This window comes from Schistocerca nitens, chromosome 11, assembly GCF_023898315.1.
Source record: "Schistocerca nitens isolate TAMUIC-IGC-003100 chromosome 11, iqSchNite1.1, whole genome shotgun sequence".
Classification (NCBI taxonomy): domain Eukaryota; kingdom Metazoa; phylum Arthropoda; class Insecta; order Orthoptera; family Acrididae; genus Schistocerca; species Schistocerca nitens.
Window position 1 is genome coordinate 25130055 of NC_064624.1, and position 13733 is coordinate 25143787.

The 13733-nt window shown below is 45.6% G+C and overlaps 1 protein-coding gene across 6 annotated transcripts in view; it reads right to left on the reverse strand.

Annotated features, from left to right (window-relative positions):
• LOC126213561 (zinc finger protein 708-like) overlaps positions 1-13733 on the reverse strand; it is a 451089-nt gene that overhangs the window by 20998 nt on the left and 416358 nt on the right. For 5 of the 6 annotated variants that reach the window (XM_049941393.1, XM_049941396.1, XM_049941394.1 and 2 more), the window contains one exon: positions 13631-13668. The exons of the other annotated variant lie outside the window; for it this stretch is intronic. In XM_049941393.1, the coding sequence (XP_049797350.1) occupies positions 13631-13668 (38 nt within the window). The remainder of the gene's footprint in view (positions 1-13630; positions 13669-13733) is intronic. 6 annotated transcript variants of the gene reach the window in all.

Below are 13733 nucleotides of genomic sequence, written 5' to 3' on the forward strand. Positions count from 1 at the left end.
GGATAAAACACCACCACATAACAAACCTGACATCATACTCACCAATAAAAAGAAGAAATTAACAACTAATCGAACAATCCATACCCAATACAACAAATATACAGAAGAAAACAGGAGAAAAAATTGAAAAATACATCCAACTGGCTGAGGAAGTCAAATACATGTGGCATCAGGATAAAGTTGACATCATAACAATTATACTATTAACTACAGGAGTCCTACCACACAATATCCACCAGTACATCAATGCAATACAGCTACATCCAAACGTATATATACAACTACAGAAATCTGTAATTATTGATACATGTTCAATTACCCGAAAGTTCCTAAATGAAATGTAACATATACTGTATAGTTTAAAGGAAGTCACGCTTGATCAAGGTCCGCGTCACTTTCCATTTTTAATCAGACATAACATCTGAGACAGGAAAGAGAAATAATAATAATACAATTATAGCTATAATAGTAGTAGATGTCGTGAAAATATACTTACAGCAATGGATAAATAATTTGCTCACTTGTGACAAACATCAAAGGATAAGGATGTCAAGTCATGCATCCAAAGTCCCTGTTGTGAGCCAGTTTAATTATTAATGCTGATGAACAGAGAAAATGTGCAAATAAGCTAACTAACACCATGTGCCTTCCTTGCAGGAAAGATGAAGTTGTTGCAGCAGCAGGCATCTGGTGTCAACAAAATGCTGTTCAATCAAACCTACTGTTTGAATACCAGTGGGTGTAAGCATGTCTGTGTAATATTGAATAGGGAGTTCTAATAAGTGGAATTAGTTGAAAACCATTGATTTAGTGATGACAAAATAATATTCTCGTTGGATGAATGACACTGACCACGCAATATGTGAAAGCTAATTTCAGCCTTGTTCCACAGAAAAGTTTGCTCTCCCCTGCTGTTACCATGTGATCATACCATCTCTGTAGGGGTCAGTTGATATAGTTAAAGTATTTCACCACAGAAGGAGCACAGATCTACAGGAGCAGACTTTCAGGTTTAATGAAATGCAGTACAGGATGAGCTAATGTGTTGGCAAAGAAGGCAGTCACATGTCCTCCAATTCTACAGCACATTGTGCACTTATCTACTGTCCATAGCTTGCCAAACTCTCCATTCATTGGAAACTACAATAGCTTGACTCCATGATGCATTCTGTGCATTGACTGCAATGGAAATATATGATTCAACATTACCAAATGTGGGCACTGAATTACAATCTTTTTTAAGTTTGTTTATATACCCACCTGTAGGTAAGAGTTTATAAAACCCCTCTATTTCAATATAAATAAACAGTTACCACCATAACCAAGTGGAAGAAACAGTCTCACCACAACGGTCTTTAAACGACTGGTCCTGCTATGATGAAGGTAAAAACCAGAAGAACAAGACAAATGGATCATTACTTCCTGATATTAGAAATGCTTTGGTTACTGGGGCTTCATGCTGCAGAAAATAATCTAGTTTTTACACTGTTGACATATCCTGTGGGAGACCACTTTAGCATGTATATATTTTTCAAAAATTCAGTTTCACTCAAAATATCAGCTACTGCAGGAAATTTTGCATGGCGTTATGGGAGTAACATACTGAACAGCCAGCAAAAGCAGTGACATTCTACCACCTGAAAACGTAAAACCTAACAGTATATTTATATTTGGCAACATCCCAGTGGAAAATCAGGATATCAGCAGGTATTTCTGATTTGCTTGCCACATGCAAGTCAATGTATTTTATTTCAGTGAGACATACTTAAGCATCCCAAAGCTATTTGTATGGGATACATCAACCTTTTAACTTTCGAACAGGACAATCTTAATTTAAAGCATATTTTCAAAGTACATGTAGGAAATGACATGCCACTCAATAAATTTGTTACATGTGAGGATTGCTGGAGTAACTGTCAGTATAGCTTGCTGGTTACAGTTAAACTAGTAAATTGAATGAGAGTCAATAGAAACAGAACTTCAACAAGTATTTTCAAAAAGGCAATGCACCAAAATGCACGTGTGTCAGTATATTGTACACTATGTACAAATTTGAACATGTGTTGTACATTCATTCAGAAGATGCAAAGCACTTGCATTTCACAAGAAAATGGAGGTAGTCAACACTAAATTAAGGGAACTGAAGGTCTTGTCAAGGGAGGTGCTATGAATGTTGTTGAATGCTCTAATACAGGAATGTGAACTGTGTGTCAACAAGAAATTAAAGATGTGTGTGTGAATTCCTATGGGACCAAACTGCTGAGGTCATCGGTCCCTAGACTTACAAACTACTTAAACTAACTTACGCTAAAGACAACACACACACACACACACACACACACACACACACACACACACACTCGAGGGAGGACTCGAACCTCTGGCGGGCAAGAAATTAAAGTAGTCTATGTAAAACTAACGTATGTGTGGAACAAAAATGTGACGGCTAAGTCACTTCACTCCCATCACTACCCATAGTCTCAAAGCACATTTAGATTGTAAACTGTCTCAAAAATGCCTTAGTATACAGCAGGATGTTGCTGAAAAAGTGTAATGCTAAAAATAGAGGTGTGGAAGGCAATGTGATAGAAGTTACTTTTGTGAAAGTTAGGTCAACTGCAACAAGACCAGCATCTCTCAGCAACATTTAAGCCAGGAACTGACAGGCTGGAAGAACTGTCATGCACTGTAGATATAAGCAGAAACAGGAGGAGGAGGAGAAGTAGCAATGATGAGTTAAGACAACATATGGGGTCATCAGGACAAAACCATATTTGGTAGGTAAGCACTCAATATGCTAAACCAAGAAGGCCATAAGAATTGGGAACAAGGAATTTGAAACATTGCTTAGGCTCTTACAGTTAATAATTCTGAAAACGTCAAATATTAAAAATATACCCTGAAACTATAAAAACATGTGGTCCATTATTACGAATTACCAACACATGTAAAACCCCAAAAGGATGAATGGAAGTTTCATAGAGTGACAAATACAGGATTTTAACTGTACCAGCAGTAGCAGTTCCACATAGTGCAGGTAAAATAACCCAAGTTTAGCCTGAAAGACTGAACAATCTACCTCTAGAGGATACAAATTATGGTAACTAAATGAAATCATAGCTGGATTACGACTGTTTACAACTTCAGCTGGTGAAGAGAATGCTGGTCACATGAGCAAAATATTATCAATCTTACCTGAGCTTTGAAAAATATGCATCGTCGAGTAATTGTGGAGGGAGTTGTTCATGAGCTTTACAGACCTGCATGCAGAATATTTCTGATAATACAAGGAATGGATTATGCGTGGCAGGCTGATCTCAGATACGCAAAACTACTTAAAATCAAATAATGGTTTCAAGTACATTCTCATGGTCACAGACACATGTTCCAATTTTGCTTGGGCCTTACCTTTGAAAGTAAAGACAGGGAAGGAGGTTTGAGAGGTTTCTAAACAATTGTTACAGACAGGACTAACTCGACTCCCAACAACCTTGAAGCATGTGATGGAAGTAAATTTTACAATAGCCATTTCAAGGTAGAATTGGAATGATGTTGGATAAATCACTACTCAACATTTTCCCATTTGCAAACTAGCACTGCCAAATGGTTAAACTGGACAATCGAAAACCGAATGTGGAAGCAATGTAATCTTCTACGTATCTGCAAATGGCTGAACATACAGCCACAGATCATTGACAAGTATAATCGCATTATTCACAACAGAATTAAGAACAAACCTAATGATGTCACAAATGAACTATGGGAAACCCATTATGTTCCTCAGAGAGCAGATCGTAAGATGTCGAGGGAACTGGGCTTTGATGAAATGGTTTAGTTTCTCATCGAAGCTCAACAGCTGGGTGAACAATCGCAAATTGCTATGAAATACCAAAATCAAAGCTCAAACCATGCAGTAGTGTGGCACGAGTGATAGGAAGTGTGTCAACAAAGTTGGAGGTGGTATTCTCAAGAGTCTGCCATTTGAACTTTGTATTTCTGGATACAATGACTGTAGAGCTGGAACAAAATTGAAATATCACCTAGATTATGGTGATAACGGCTTTAACACATTGGAAAATGTGTGCAAAGAGCACATCATCACCTACACTACAAATAAAGATCACCATATTGCAAACTAAATACTCATTGATAAGGATGCGCAGGTATGTCAAGGGACGGATATTCATATAGGAAAACCTATTCCTGCATATGATGTTGATAAGGCAATGTTTGCTCGAACTTAAATTGGGTACTGGACTAGCCTTCAAGCAATACTGAATACAACTCACTATATGCTAAGAATGAAGAAAAATCTATGCGATATTTACAGAATTGGTGACAGTAGCAAAAGTTGCCTTGAGGCAGAAAGATGGAAGGAAATGATGGGTTAAAACGCCCAGGTTCCTACAAATACCAAAGACATTTGGTGAAATAATTCAAGTTCTGATTCCTACATTTACTGGGCTGTCAGCCACTGGTTTCATTAGCTAGAAGAGCTGATATATTTCAAGCAGTACAGAACGCCCAAAAAAGAGAAAAGTAATTACAAGCAACTAAAAGGTGTAATATGGCCATGGAGGCCATCGCTATAGGTAAAGGCCTCTATTTACAATACAGAAAGTGGCTTGGGTTTTTTTTTTTTTGGTGGGGTTTAAGGGCGCTCAACTACTGAGGTCATTAGCACCCAGTAACTGTTGTTAGAGCACATGGAATCTATTAAAACTCAAGGGGAGGGGGGGACAACAGAAAGACCTGACAAAGATGCAGATAAAATAAGTAAAAAGGTTAGATGTCTTTGGACAAGCCAGTCAAAGTTATAAAACGAAGAACACGAGCAGCTGCTCGAGCGTCATCAGCTAAAATATCCGGTAAAGTAGATGGCACGGACAGGACAACACGAGATTGACTACAGCGGGGACACGACAATAAAACATGGTGCACTGTTAATGCCTGACCACAAGGGCACTGCGGGGCTGGGTCACCGGAGAGCAGGTAGTGGTGGCTAAACCGGCAATGCCCAATCTGCAACCTGGTCAGAAGCACCTCCTCTCGCCGAGATGGTCGGGAGGAGGTTGTCCAAGCAGTTGGGAGCGGTTTTACTGCCCGGAGCTTGTTTCCCTGGAGGGATGACCAAGCATCCCACCACAACAACACAAGCCTCTTACAAACATCCCCACGAACGTCAGATGACGGGACACAATGGGAGGCTGGCCGAGGCAGGTGGACTGCAGCCTTGGCTGCAGCATCAGCAGCCTCATTCCCAGGCACTCATACATGTCCAAGAACCCACAGAAAGCTGACAGGAGAACCATTATCAGCGAAAGAATGGAGGGACTGCTGTATCCGTTGAACCAAGGGATGGACCGGATAGGGAGCTCCAAGGCTCTAAAGAGCACTGATTGAGTCAGAGCAGAGTACATACGATGAATGGCGGTGGCGGCGGGCATACTGAACGGCCTGATGGAGAGCAAAAAGCTCGGCCGTAAAGCTGGAACATTGGTCGAGGAGCCGGTATTTAAAGGTGGCAGCCCCGACGACAAAGGCACAGCCGACGCCATCATCAGTTTTGGAGCCATCGGTGTAAATAAAGTTGTGACCAGCAAGTCGAGCACGAAGTTCGACAAACCGTGAGCAATACACTGCAGCCGGAGTACCCTCCTTCGGGAGCGAGCTGAGTTCGAGATAAATATGAACCGGAGCCTGGAGCCAAGGTGGTAATCAGGCTCTCACCCTCTCTGAAGGTGGTAGGGAGGGCAAAATCCAATTGTCGAAGCAGGCGACGGAAGCGGACTCCGGGCGGGGGGGGGGGGGGGGGGGGGGCAGCAGGGCAGACACATACAACCCGTACTGACAGTCGAGAGAATCGGCGAAGAAGGACTGGTAAGAGGGGTGGTCGGGCAAAGAGAACAGCCGGCAGGCATACCGACACAGCAGTACGTCGCGCCGGTAGGTCAATGGTAATTCGGCAGCTTCAGCATAAAGACTCTCGACAGGACAAGTGTAGAAGGCTCCAGTCACAAGACGTAACCCCCGATGGTGGATGGAGTTGAGACGGCGTAAGAGGGATGGCCGAGTAGACGAGTAGACAGAGCTCCCATAATCCAGCTTCGATCGGACTATGGACCGATACAAGCGAAGTAGGACAGTGCGATCAGCTCCCCAAGATGAACCACTAAGAACTCTGAGGACATTAAGGGAACGTGTACAACGGGCCGCCAAATAAGAGACATGCTGAGACCAACAAAGTTTCCTGTCCAACGTGAGCCCCAGAAACTTAGTCGTTTCCACGAATGGGAGAACAACGGGACTGAGATGTAAGGATGGCGGAAGGAACGCTTTATTTCGCCAAAAGTTGATACAAACCGACTTCTCTTCAGAGAACCGGAAGCCATTTGCCACGCTCCGTGAGTACAGGCTGTCTAGACAACGCTGAAGGCAGCGCTCCAGGAGGCATGTTCTCTGGGCACTGCAGTAGATTGCGAAGTCATCGACAAAGAGAGAGCCTGAGACATTAGGTGAAATGCAATCCATAATTGGATTGATCGTGATGGCAAAAAGGGCTACGCTCAAGACGGAGCCCTGAGGCACTCCGTTCTCCTGGAGGAAGACGTCGGACAATACGGAACCCACACGTACCCCAAACTTTCAATCCGTTATAAAGGAATCAATAAAAAGGGGCAGGCAACCGCGCATTCCCCACCTGTGCATAGTGCGGAGGATACCTCGACGTGAAGAAGAGGTAGTATGAGGAATGGAACATTCAGCAGCATTGATGATAACAGCCGTGAGGTATTCGACCTGACTGTCACAACTAAGAAAATCGTGGTCCGGAAAGGTCGCCAGGGAGGAGTAAAGTCCCCAGTCAGCTTTCGGTATGTTCCAGCTCTAAGGACGTGGGGATGGGGTGTGGTGCAGGAGACGAATGACACAGGGGAAGTGGTCGCTCGAATAGGTGTCAGAAAGGACATACCACTCGAACCGACGGGCAAGAGTGGTACAACAGATCGAAAGGTCCAAGTGGGAGTAGGTATGAGTAGAGTCCGAGGGGAAAGTCGGGGCGCCAGTATTGAGGCAGACGAGACTGAGATGGTTGAAGACATCCGCCAAGAGGGAGCCTCTTTGACAGGATGCAGGAGAGCCCCAAAGGGGATGATGGGCATTGAAGTCACCAAACAATAAAAACGGTGGGGGAAGCTGAACAATCAGGTGCATCATGTCAGCCCGCCTAACAGCAGATAACGATGGAGTGTAGATGGTACAAACTGAAAAAGTAAAAGCAGAAAGAGTAATATGGACAGCTATTGCTTGGAGTGGGGTGGTCAATGGGATGGGATGGTAATAAACATCGTCCCGAACGAGCAACATGACCCCACCATGAGCTGGGATACCGTCCACAGGGGTGAGGTCATACCGCTCCGAGGTATAGTGGGTAAAGGCTATACGGTCAGTCGGGTGCAACTTGGTTTTCTGGAGACCAAGGACGAGTGGACAGTGCAGGCGGTGGAGCAGTTGTAATTCCTCCCGATTACATCGAATACCTCTTATGTTCCGATGTAACAAGGCCATTGCTAGTCAAAAAAGAGTGGGAACGAGACGGGGGAAGAGCTCGTCACCTCGACGGCCGTGGAGGGCCAGGTGTCGAGGGAACAACGCTACAACCGGCGGCAGGCGGATCGTGTTCCATCGAGTCGTCGTGAGCTGCGGCCGCTGTCCATGGTTGTGTAGGAGGGGCAGCATCATTTGCCGACGAGAGGCCAGCTGAGCGCCTGGCTGCAGAGCGTCCCGGCGAAACTGAGGACGGCCAGGAGCAGCGACTCACGGATGGAGTGTCAGACGAAACGCGACGTGGTGGAGAGGGGGATAGAGACTTCTTCTTGGAGGCCTTCTTGGAAGTCAGAGGAGGCACAGGGATGGTGGGCTGGACCCGAAGAAGGTCCTCACGTGCGGGGTCCGTTTTGGAACGCCGGACCTCAGAAGCTGGTGTCCGGAACGTTTCCCCGATGGACGCCTGAGAAGAGGATCGCTTCTCAAGCGGGGGGGGGGGGGGGTGGGGTGGAGGAGGGGGAAGGGTGGCCCCCGGGGCAGAGGGGGCGGGGGCCACGGGGGAGGAGGATTTGGAAGGGAGGGATTTCAGAGGCAGAGACCCCGGATGGGGGGGAGGAAGCGGAGGGGGGACAGGATAGGGGTGAGGATACCACGGAAGGAGTGGACACAACTGAGGCAAACGAAGTGATCAATGGCACAGGATGGAGGCAGTCATACTTCTTCCTGGCCTCAGAATAAGAGAGACCATCCAAAGTTTTGAGTTCTTGTATCTTCTTCTCCTTCTGATATGCGGGGCAGTCTGAGGATCTAGGCGAGTGGATGCCAGGACAATTAACGCACCGAGGTGGTGGGGTGCATGTATGTTCCTCATGAAGAGGACGTCCACAATCGCCACAAAGGGGCTCAGCCTCACACCGTGACGACATGTGCCTAAAGTGCAAACACCGAAAACAGCGCATAGGAGGTGGGACGTAAGGTCGCACGTCGCACCGGTAGCACATCACCTTTACCTTCTCCGGGAGAACGTCCCCCTCAAAGGCAAGGATAAAGGCCCCGGTGTCGATGCGACGGTCTTTGGGGCCGCGTTGGACTCGCCGGACGAAATGCACACCTCAACGCTCCAGGTTGGCCCTGAGCTCCGCATCAGATTGCAGCAGGAGGTCCCGATGAAAAATAACCCCCTGTGTCCTATTTAGTGCCAGATGCGGGACAATGGACACTGGTATGTCCCCTAGGCGGTCGCACGCCTGGAGCGCCGCCGACTGTGTGGCGGAGGTGGTCTTTATAAGAACGGACCTCGAACGCATCTGACAGAGAGCCTCGATTTCCCCGAAGATGTCCTCAATGTGCGGAACAAAGAACATGGGCTTGGAGGTTGGAGGTGGCGAACGTCCCCCCATCGGTTCGAGAACAGACCAAATAGCGGGGGAAGTACTTCGCCCCAAGCCGGCGGGCCTGTCCCTCCTCCCAGGGAGTGGCCAAGGGGGAAAGGGCAGGAGAACCAGAACTAGAGACAGTACCTTTCCTTTTGAAAGACTCGGCCACAGAGCGACCTGATACGTGTTGACGTTTCATCTGCGAAACGTCCGCCCCGATACCACCCACTCCGACCAGGGGCTCTCCCCATGGGGCCACCCAGCCTCAGCAAGGGCCACCTGGCAGGATGACCGTTGCCGGGAGTCCTGATGCCCCAAGGAGACGGGCATCTACTCCTTGGCCGACATGGGGAGGGTGCAGCTCAGGTATCGGAAGTAAGATCCCTGTGTTGTCAGGGGGCTACAACCTAGAGGGTACATGACGACCCCACCACAACATGCTGGCTACCGTGCTGGATTTCGGGTGCCATAGAAAGTCCATCATGATCATAGGTGCAGATGGGGACGCACTATGGGCGTAACTTGTACAACCCATCTGGCGTTTAGGCCCAATTTGAGGAATAGTGGGTATGGTTACAACGCCGCTACAATGGTCAGTGCCAAGGTCTTAGTGCACGGAGGACCAGTGATACACCACGTAAGGCGTCCTTCCCCAAAAGGCTCGTACTTCTGTAGAATTTTGAAAAATGGAGGTCAAACACCAAGGGGGACCATCACAGGGAAGGCCGAAATGGTTGAAACTCCTTGTAGTCGCCTCTTATGACAGGCAGGAATACCTCGGGCCTATTCTTACCCCAGACCCGCAGGGGGTTGGCTTGGGTTGTACATTAAAAAAACTTCCACCGCAATGGTACTGGAAAGAAGGATTAAAAACATAAATCTGCTTAAACTTGCCACAAAATTTAAAATCACAAGATTTTACAGCGTGTTTATGTAAGATACTTTGCCTGAGACAATGTGGAAATTTACAAAACGTGGAACTGTAAATTTAGATGTTGTTCGGGGTATGAAGCTCTTGGCGATTTAAGGCCACCTGAAGAATTGTGTTGTCACTTCACCAAAAGGAACCAGCTGTTGTACAATGTTCAGCGCTACCATGACTTCAGTTCATACCTCTGAGGATATTTCTGAATGATATTTTTCCCGAAAATTGCTGAAAAACAAGCAGTATGCAAACCTCTGCGTCATTTGAAGCTTTGATGTACTGACTTTCACTCTAATCCTAATTGGTCTAAATTTAAAGCAAACTACTTTCCTCAAATATATGAGCAGGGGGCAGTGATGTACAGCATTGACTGGCTGGAAACACACGAAAGCATAGCTAATGTCGCTGAATTTAGGAGACAGGTTGATGTAGAACTGAAACATTGTAAAATCCTTGACGAAAAGGGAGCTGAGATACCTGGTGGGAGAGTCCATATGGTTAATGGGGACAGCAAAGGCAATGACACAACGGGCATTCAGGCATCATGTTTTCCTGCATAAGTGTGTGTGACAAATCCAAACCATATGAACCTTGAGACAACTTTGTCTTTCAAAATTTCCTCTAGTAAATGTGGCAGATGGCCTCTGAAGCCCCAGATGTATGGACTACAGAGGATACCAGCCCTCCAGCAGATGTATCAGGATGATGGTTCAAAATATGGAGAGCACATCTCCGCAAGCAAACCACATTGCTGCATGCCTCAGTCCACCAGGGAACAGAACATGCTACAGTAAACATGAAGTGCATGCTATGGAACATACTTCAGCAGTAGGGATAACGTTTCGAAGATACTTTACGTGGTCATCACAGCTGTGTAAATGTCATGAGGGAGGGGTAAAGCCTGCAGTTAGCCTTGTAAAGCTGTTAATTGGATTTGCACTCAGGTGGGTTAGTAGTCGGCGAATGGATAGCACACAGAAAGTGATCACTTGAGTATGTGTCAGAGGGAATGGGCCATTCAAGATGATGAGCGAGCTGGACAATGCAGAATGAGAGGTCCAAATGGTAATAAATGTGCATGGAATCTGAAAGGAACGTGGGTGCTCCAGTGCTAAGAGATTCAGGAAGTCAGCTAAGAGGGAACCTCTTGGACAGGTTCTCCCAGAGCACCAAAGCAGAGGGTGGGCATTAAAGTCGCCCAGCAGCATAAAGGTGTGAGGGAGCTGATCAATGAGCTGGAGTACATCCAACTTAGTAACAGCAAATGAAAGAGGGGTGTAGAAGTTATGAAGAGGAAAGGTGAAATGAGGAAGGAAAATGTAGACTGCAACAGCTAGCAGTCGAGTGTTCAATGAGATGGATGACCAGCATGGCTCCCCATGATGTGGACTGCTGTCCTTGGGGGAAGATCACAGAGGACCAGAAGGAAACATGAGAGAAAGGGGTTGTGAGGACAATTTTTTTCTTGGAAGCAGAAAACAAGTGGACACTGCAATTCCAAGAGCAACTGTGACTCCTCGTTAGATCTAATGCCACAAATGTTCCACTGGAGAAGAGTCATAATGGGGAAAGGGGATTGGGGAGGAGGGAACACAAGAAGGTTAGTCACCTAGGTGGCTGCTGAGTGCCAGCCTTCAAAAATCCACTGCTACAAGGGGCAGAGGCTGGAGAATCCTGTTCCATGAGGTCTACAAACATATTAGCTTCCCCCGTGGGTCAGCCTGGGAATTCCATGGCAGAAAACCAGTAAGCAGTGGGCACCAGCAAAATGGAGGTCAGCCGGGTGAGGGTATATGTGGCAACACCACTGAAGAAGATCTCCAAGTCAGGGAAGGAGAAAACCGTTCGTTTTTGTTTGATTTCTTAAAACATTTTAGTTGGCAGATGAAGACTATGGTTTTAACTGTAGAAAGTCTTTGCAGGAGTACGGCTTTTATCCTTTCAGCCTGACAGTTGTGTAGCAGGTGATTTCACCACCAGGGGCAAAGATCCGATGGCCTGTTGCACAGCTGTAGGAGACGGGGGTGCTACTGTGACCTGGGTGATTTCACTACTGCAATACTGAACTTGAGGTTGCAAGTCTGGGGGTGGGCATATTCTGCGTTATGCATGGCATAGCAAAAATGGTACTGTAAATGCCAGATGATAAAATGCATGGATTTTGACTAGCTAACAACTGCAAGTTACAGTGTGGGGGTTGATGTCCTTCACTCAGATCTCATGGATGGTTCACTCATTAAGACCCATTGGACATTCATGGGATTACAGTTGATACAGCAGAGAGGAGGCAAACAGCTGCCCTCATGAACATCTTTGCTGGGAGTAACACATTTGGCTATGTTTTGACAGGACACATGTTTTATTATAATGTTGACACTTGTAGGATCTCATCTGGTTTGGAATGTGTGGTTGGACCATAATGACTTCATAGCCTGCCTTAATCTGTGAGGCAATCACTAATTGAGCAGATGGCAGAAAGTGTGCATGTGGGCATTAAGTTCGCATCCATCTTTTTCATTACTCAATGGGCCATAGTGATGCCGTGATTAGAGAGGTAAGTGTGGATTTCTCCCTCAGTGAGGCCATCTAGCATCAGAATGTAAAGAACACCATGTGAAGATTTCAGTGAACAATGGTCCTCAACACAAACAGGATAACTCTGGAGGAGTAATGCTGTAAGCAGTTGTTGGGCTTGAAAATCACAATACATCTTCAGAAGCAAAGTTTTATTGCATAAATGACATAAGAATTTCGCAGGGTCTGCAACTGCTACAGCAACTTTCAGAATGCATGCATTAACCATAGAAAATGACTGACCACCTCTGGTACATGATACTGTGAGGACATTTAGTATAGACACGAACTAAGATGGTGATTGAGTCATTGCTAAATAATAACCCATGATTGCCAACATCTCCAATGGTATGCTCCTTCTAACTGGGGGTCCCCTCAAAGTAGGATTCATCCACCATAAATGACTTCACTCCTCAGGTCACACCTCCCAAACTCCTGACAGAGGGACCAACTGGCATTTGGGAAGGTAACAGCTTAGGCAGTCACCCCTGTCTGGGCCTGGTCTGTATCAGAGGGTATGTGTGAACCCTACCTGTTGACCCAGAGCTGGGAATTAATCATTACCTTCTCACCTGTAATGTGTTTAATGAATGAGTCAGCCTTCAGGGAACACCAGGACAAAGGAGAAACAAAGAAAATCAGGATTCACCAGTTAAGTCTTCACAACCTTACTGAAACTGGCAACAGCTACTTACGGTTCTTCTTGATGGTGGCCCATAAACTGTCGCCACTAAAAGCTTGTGTGTTTCCTGAGCACCACTGTGGTACAGCATTGAAAGAGCTGTTCAACACTATATGCATTAATCTGAAAGGCTGGGAATCAGCTCCAATTTTTGGATATATAGGCACTCACCCTTTCTTCTTACTTGTTCTACTGCAGTATGACATTAGCTTGTGTCCATCAAGATGAATCTGTTGAACTTCAGTGATTTTCATGTGGTGATGTGCATTAAGCACACTACAGCTGCTGACATACCATCTGAACTTTTATTTTCCTGTACAGATATTAGACATTTGCTCTATTTATCTAGTAACAGTCACATAATGGTTGTTGCAGAGAACAACATTACTGACCATACTGCCTTGTAATGTTGTTGCTTATCGGTAATATTGAATAATTACAGTAGTGCATTTTATACCTTACGTCTTTTCACAAGTAATAAAAATTTATATTTCTCAAAATGTTCTGCAGTGAATTATGAAAACTTACCTTGTACTATCAGATGCATATCTTGTTGAGGTTTCCACCTGAAATATTTGAAGAAATGGCCTGTGATTTACAACTGATGGGACAGTAAATAAATATAATTCTA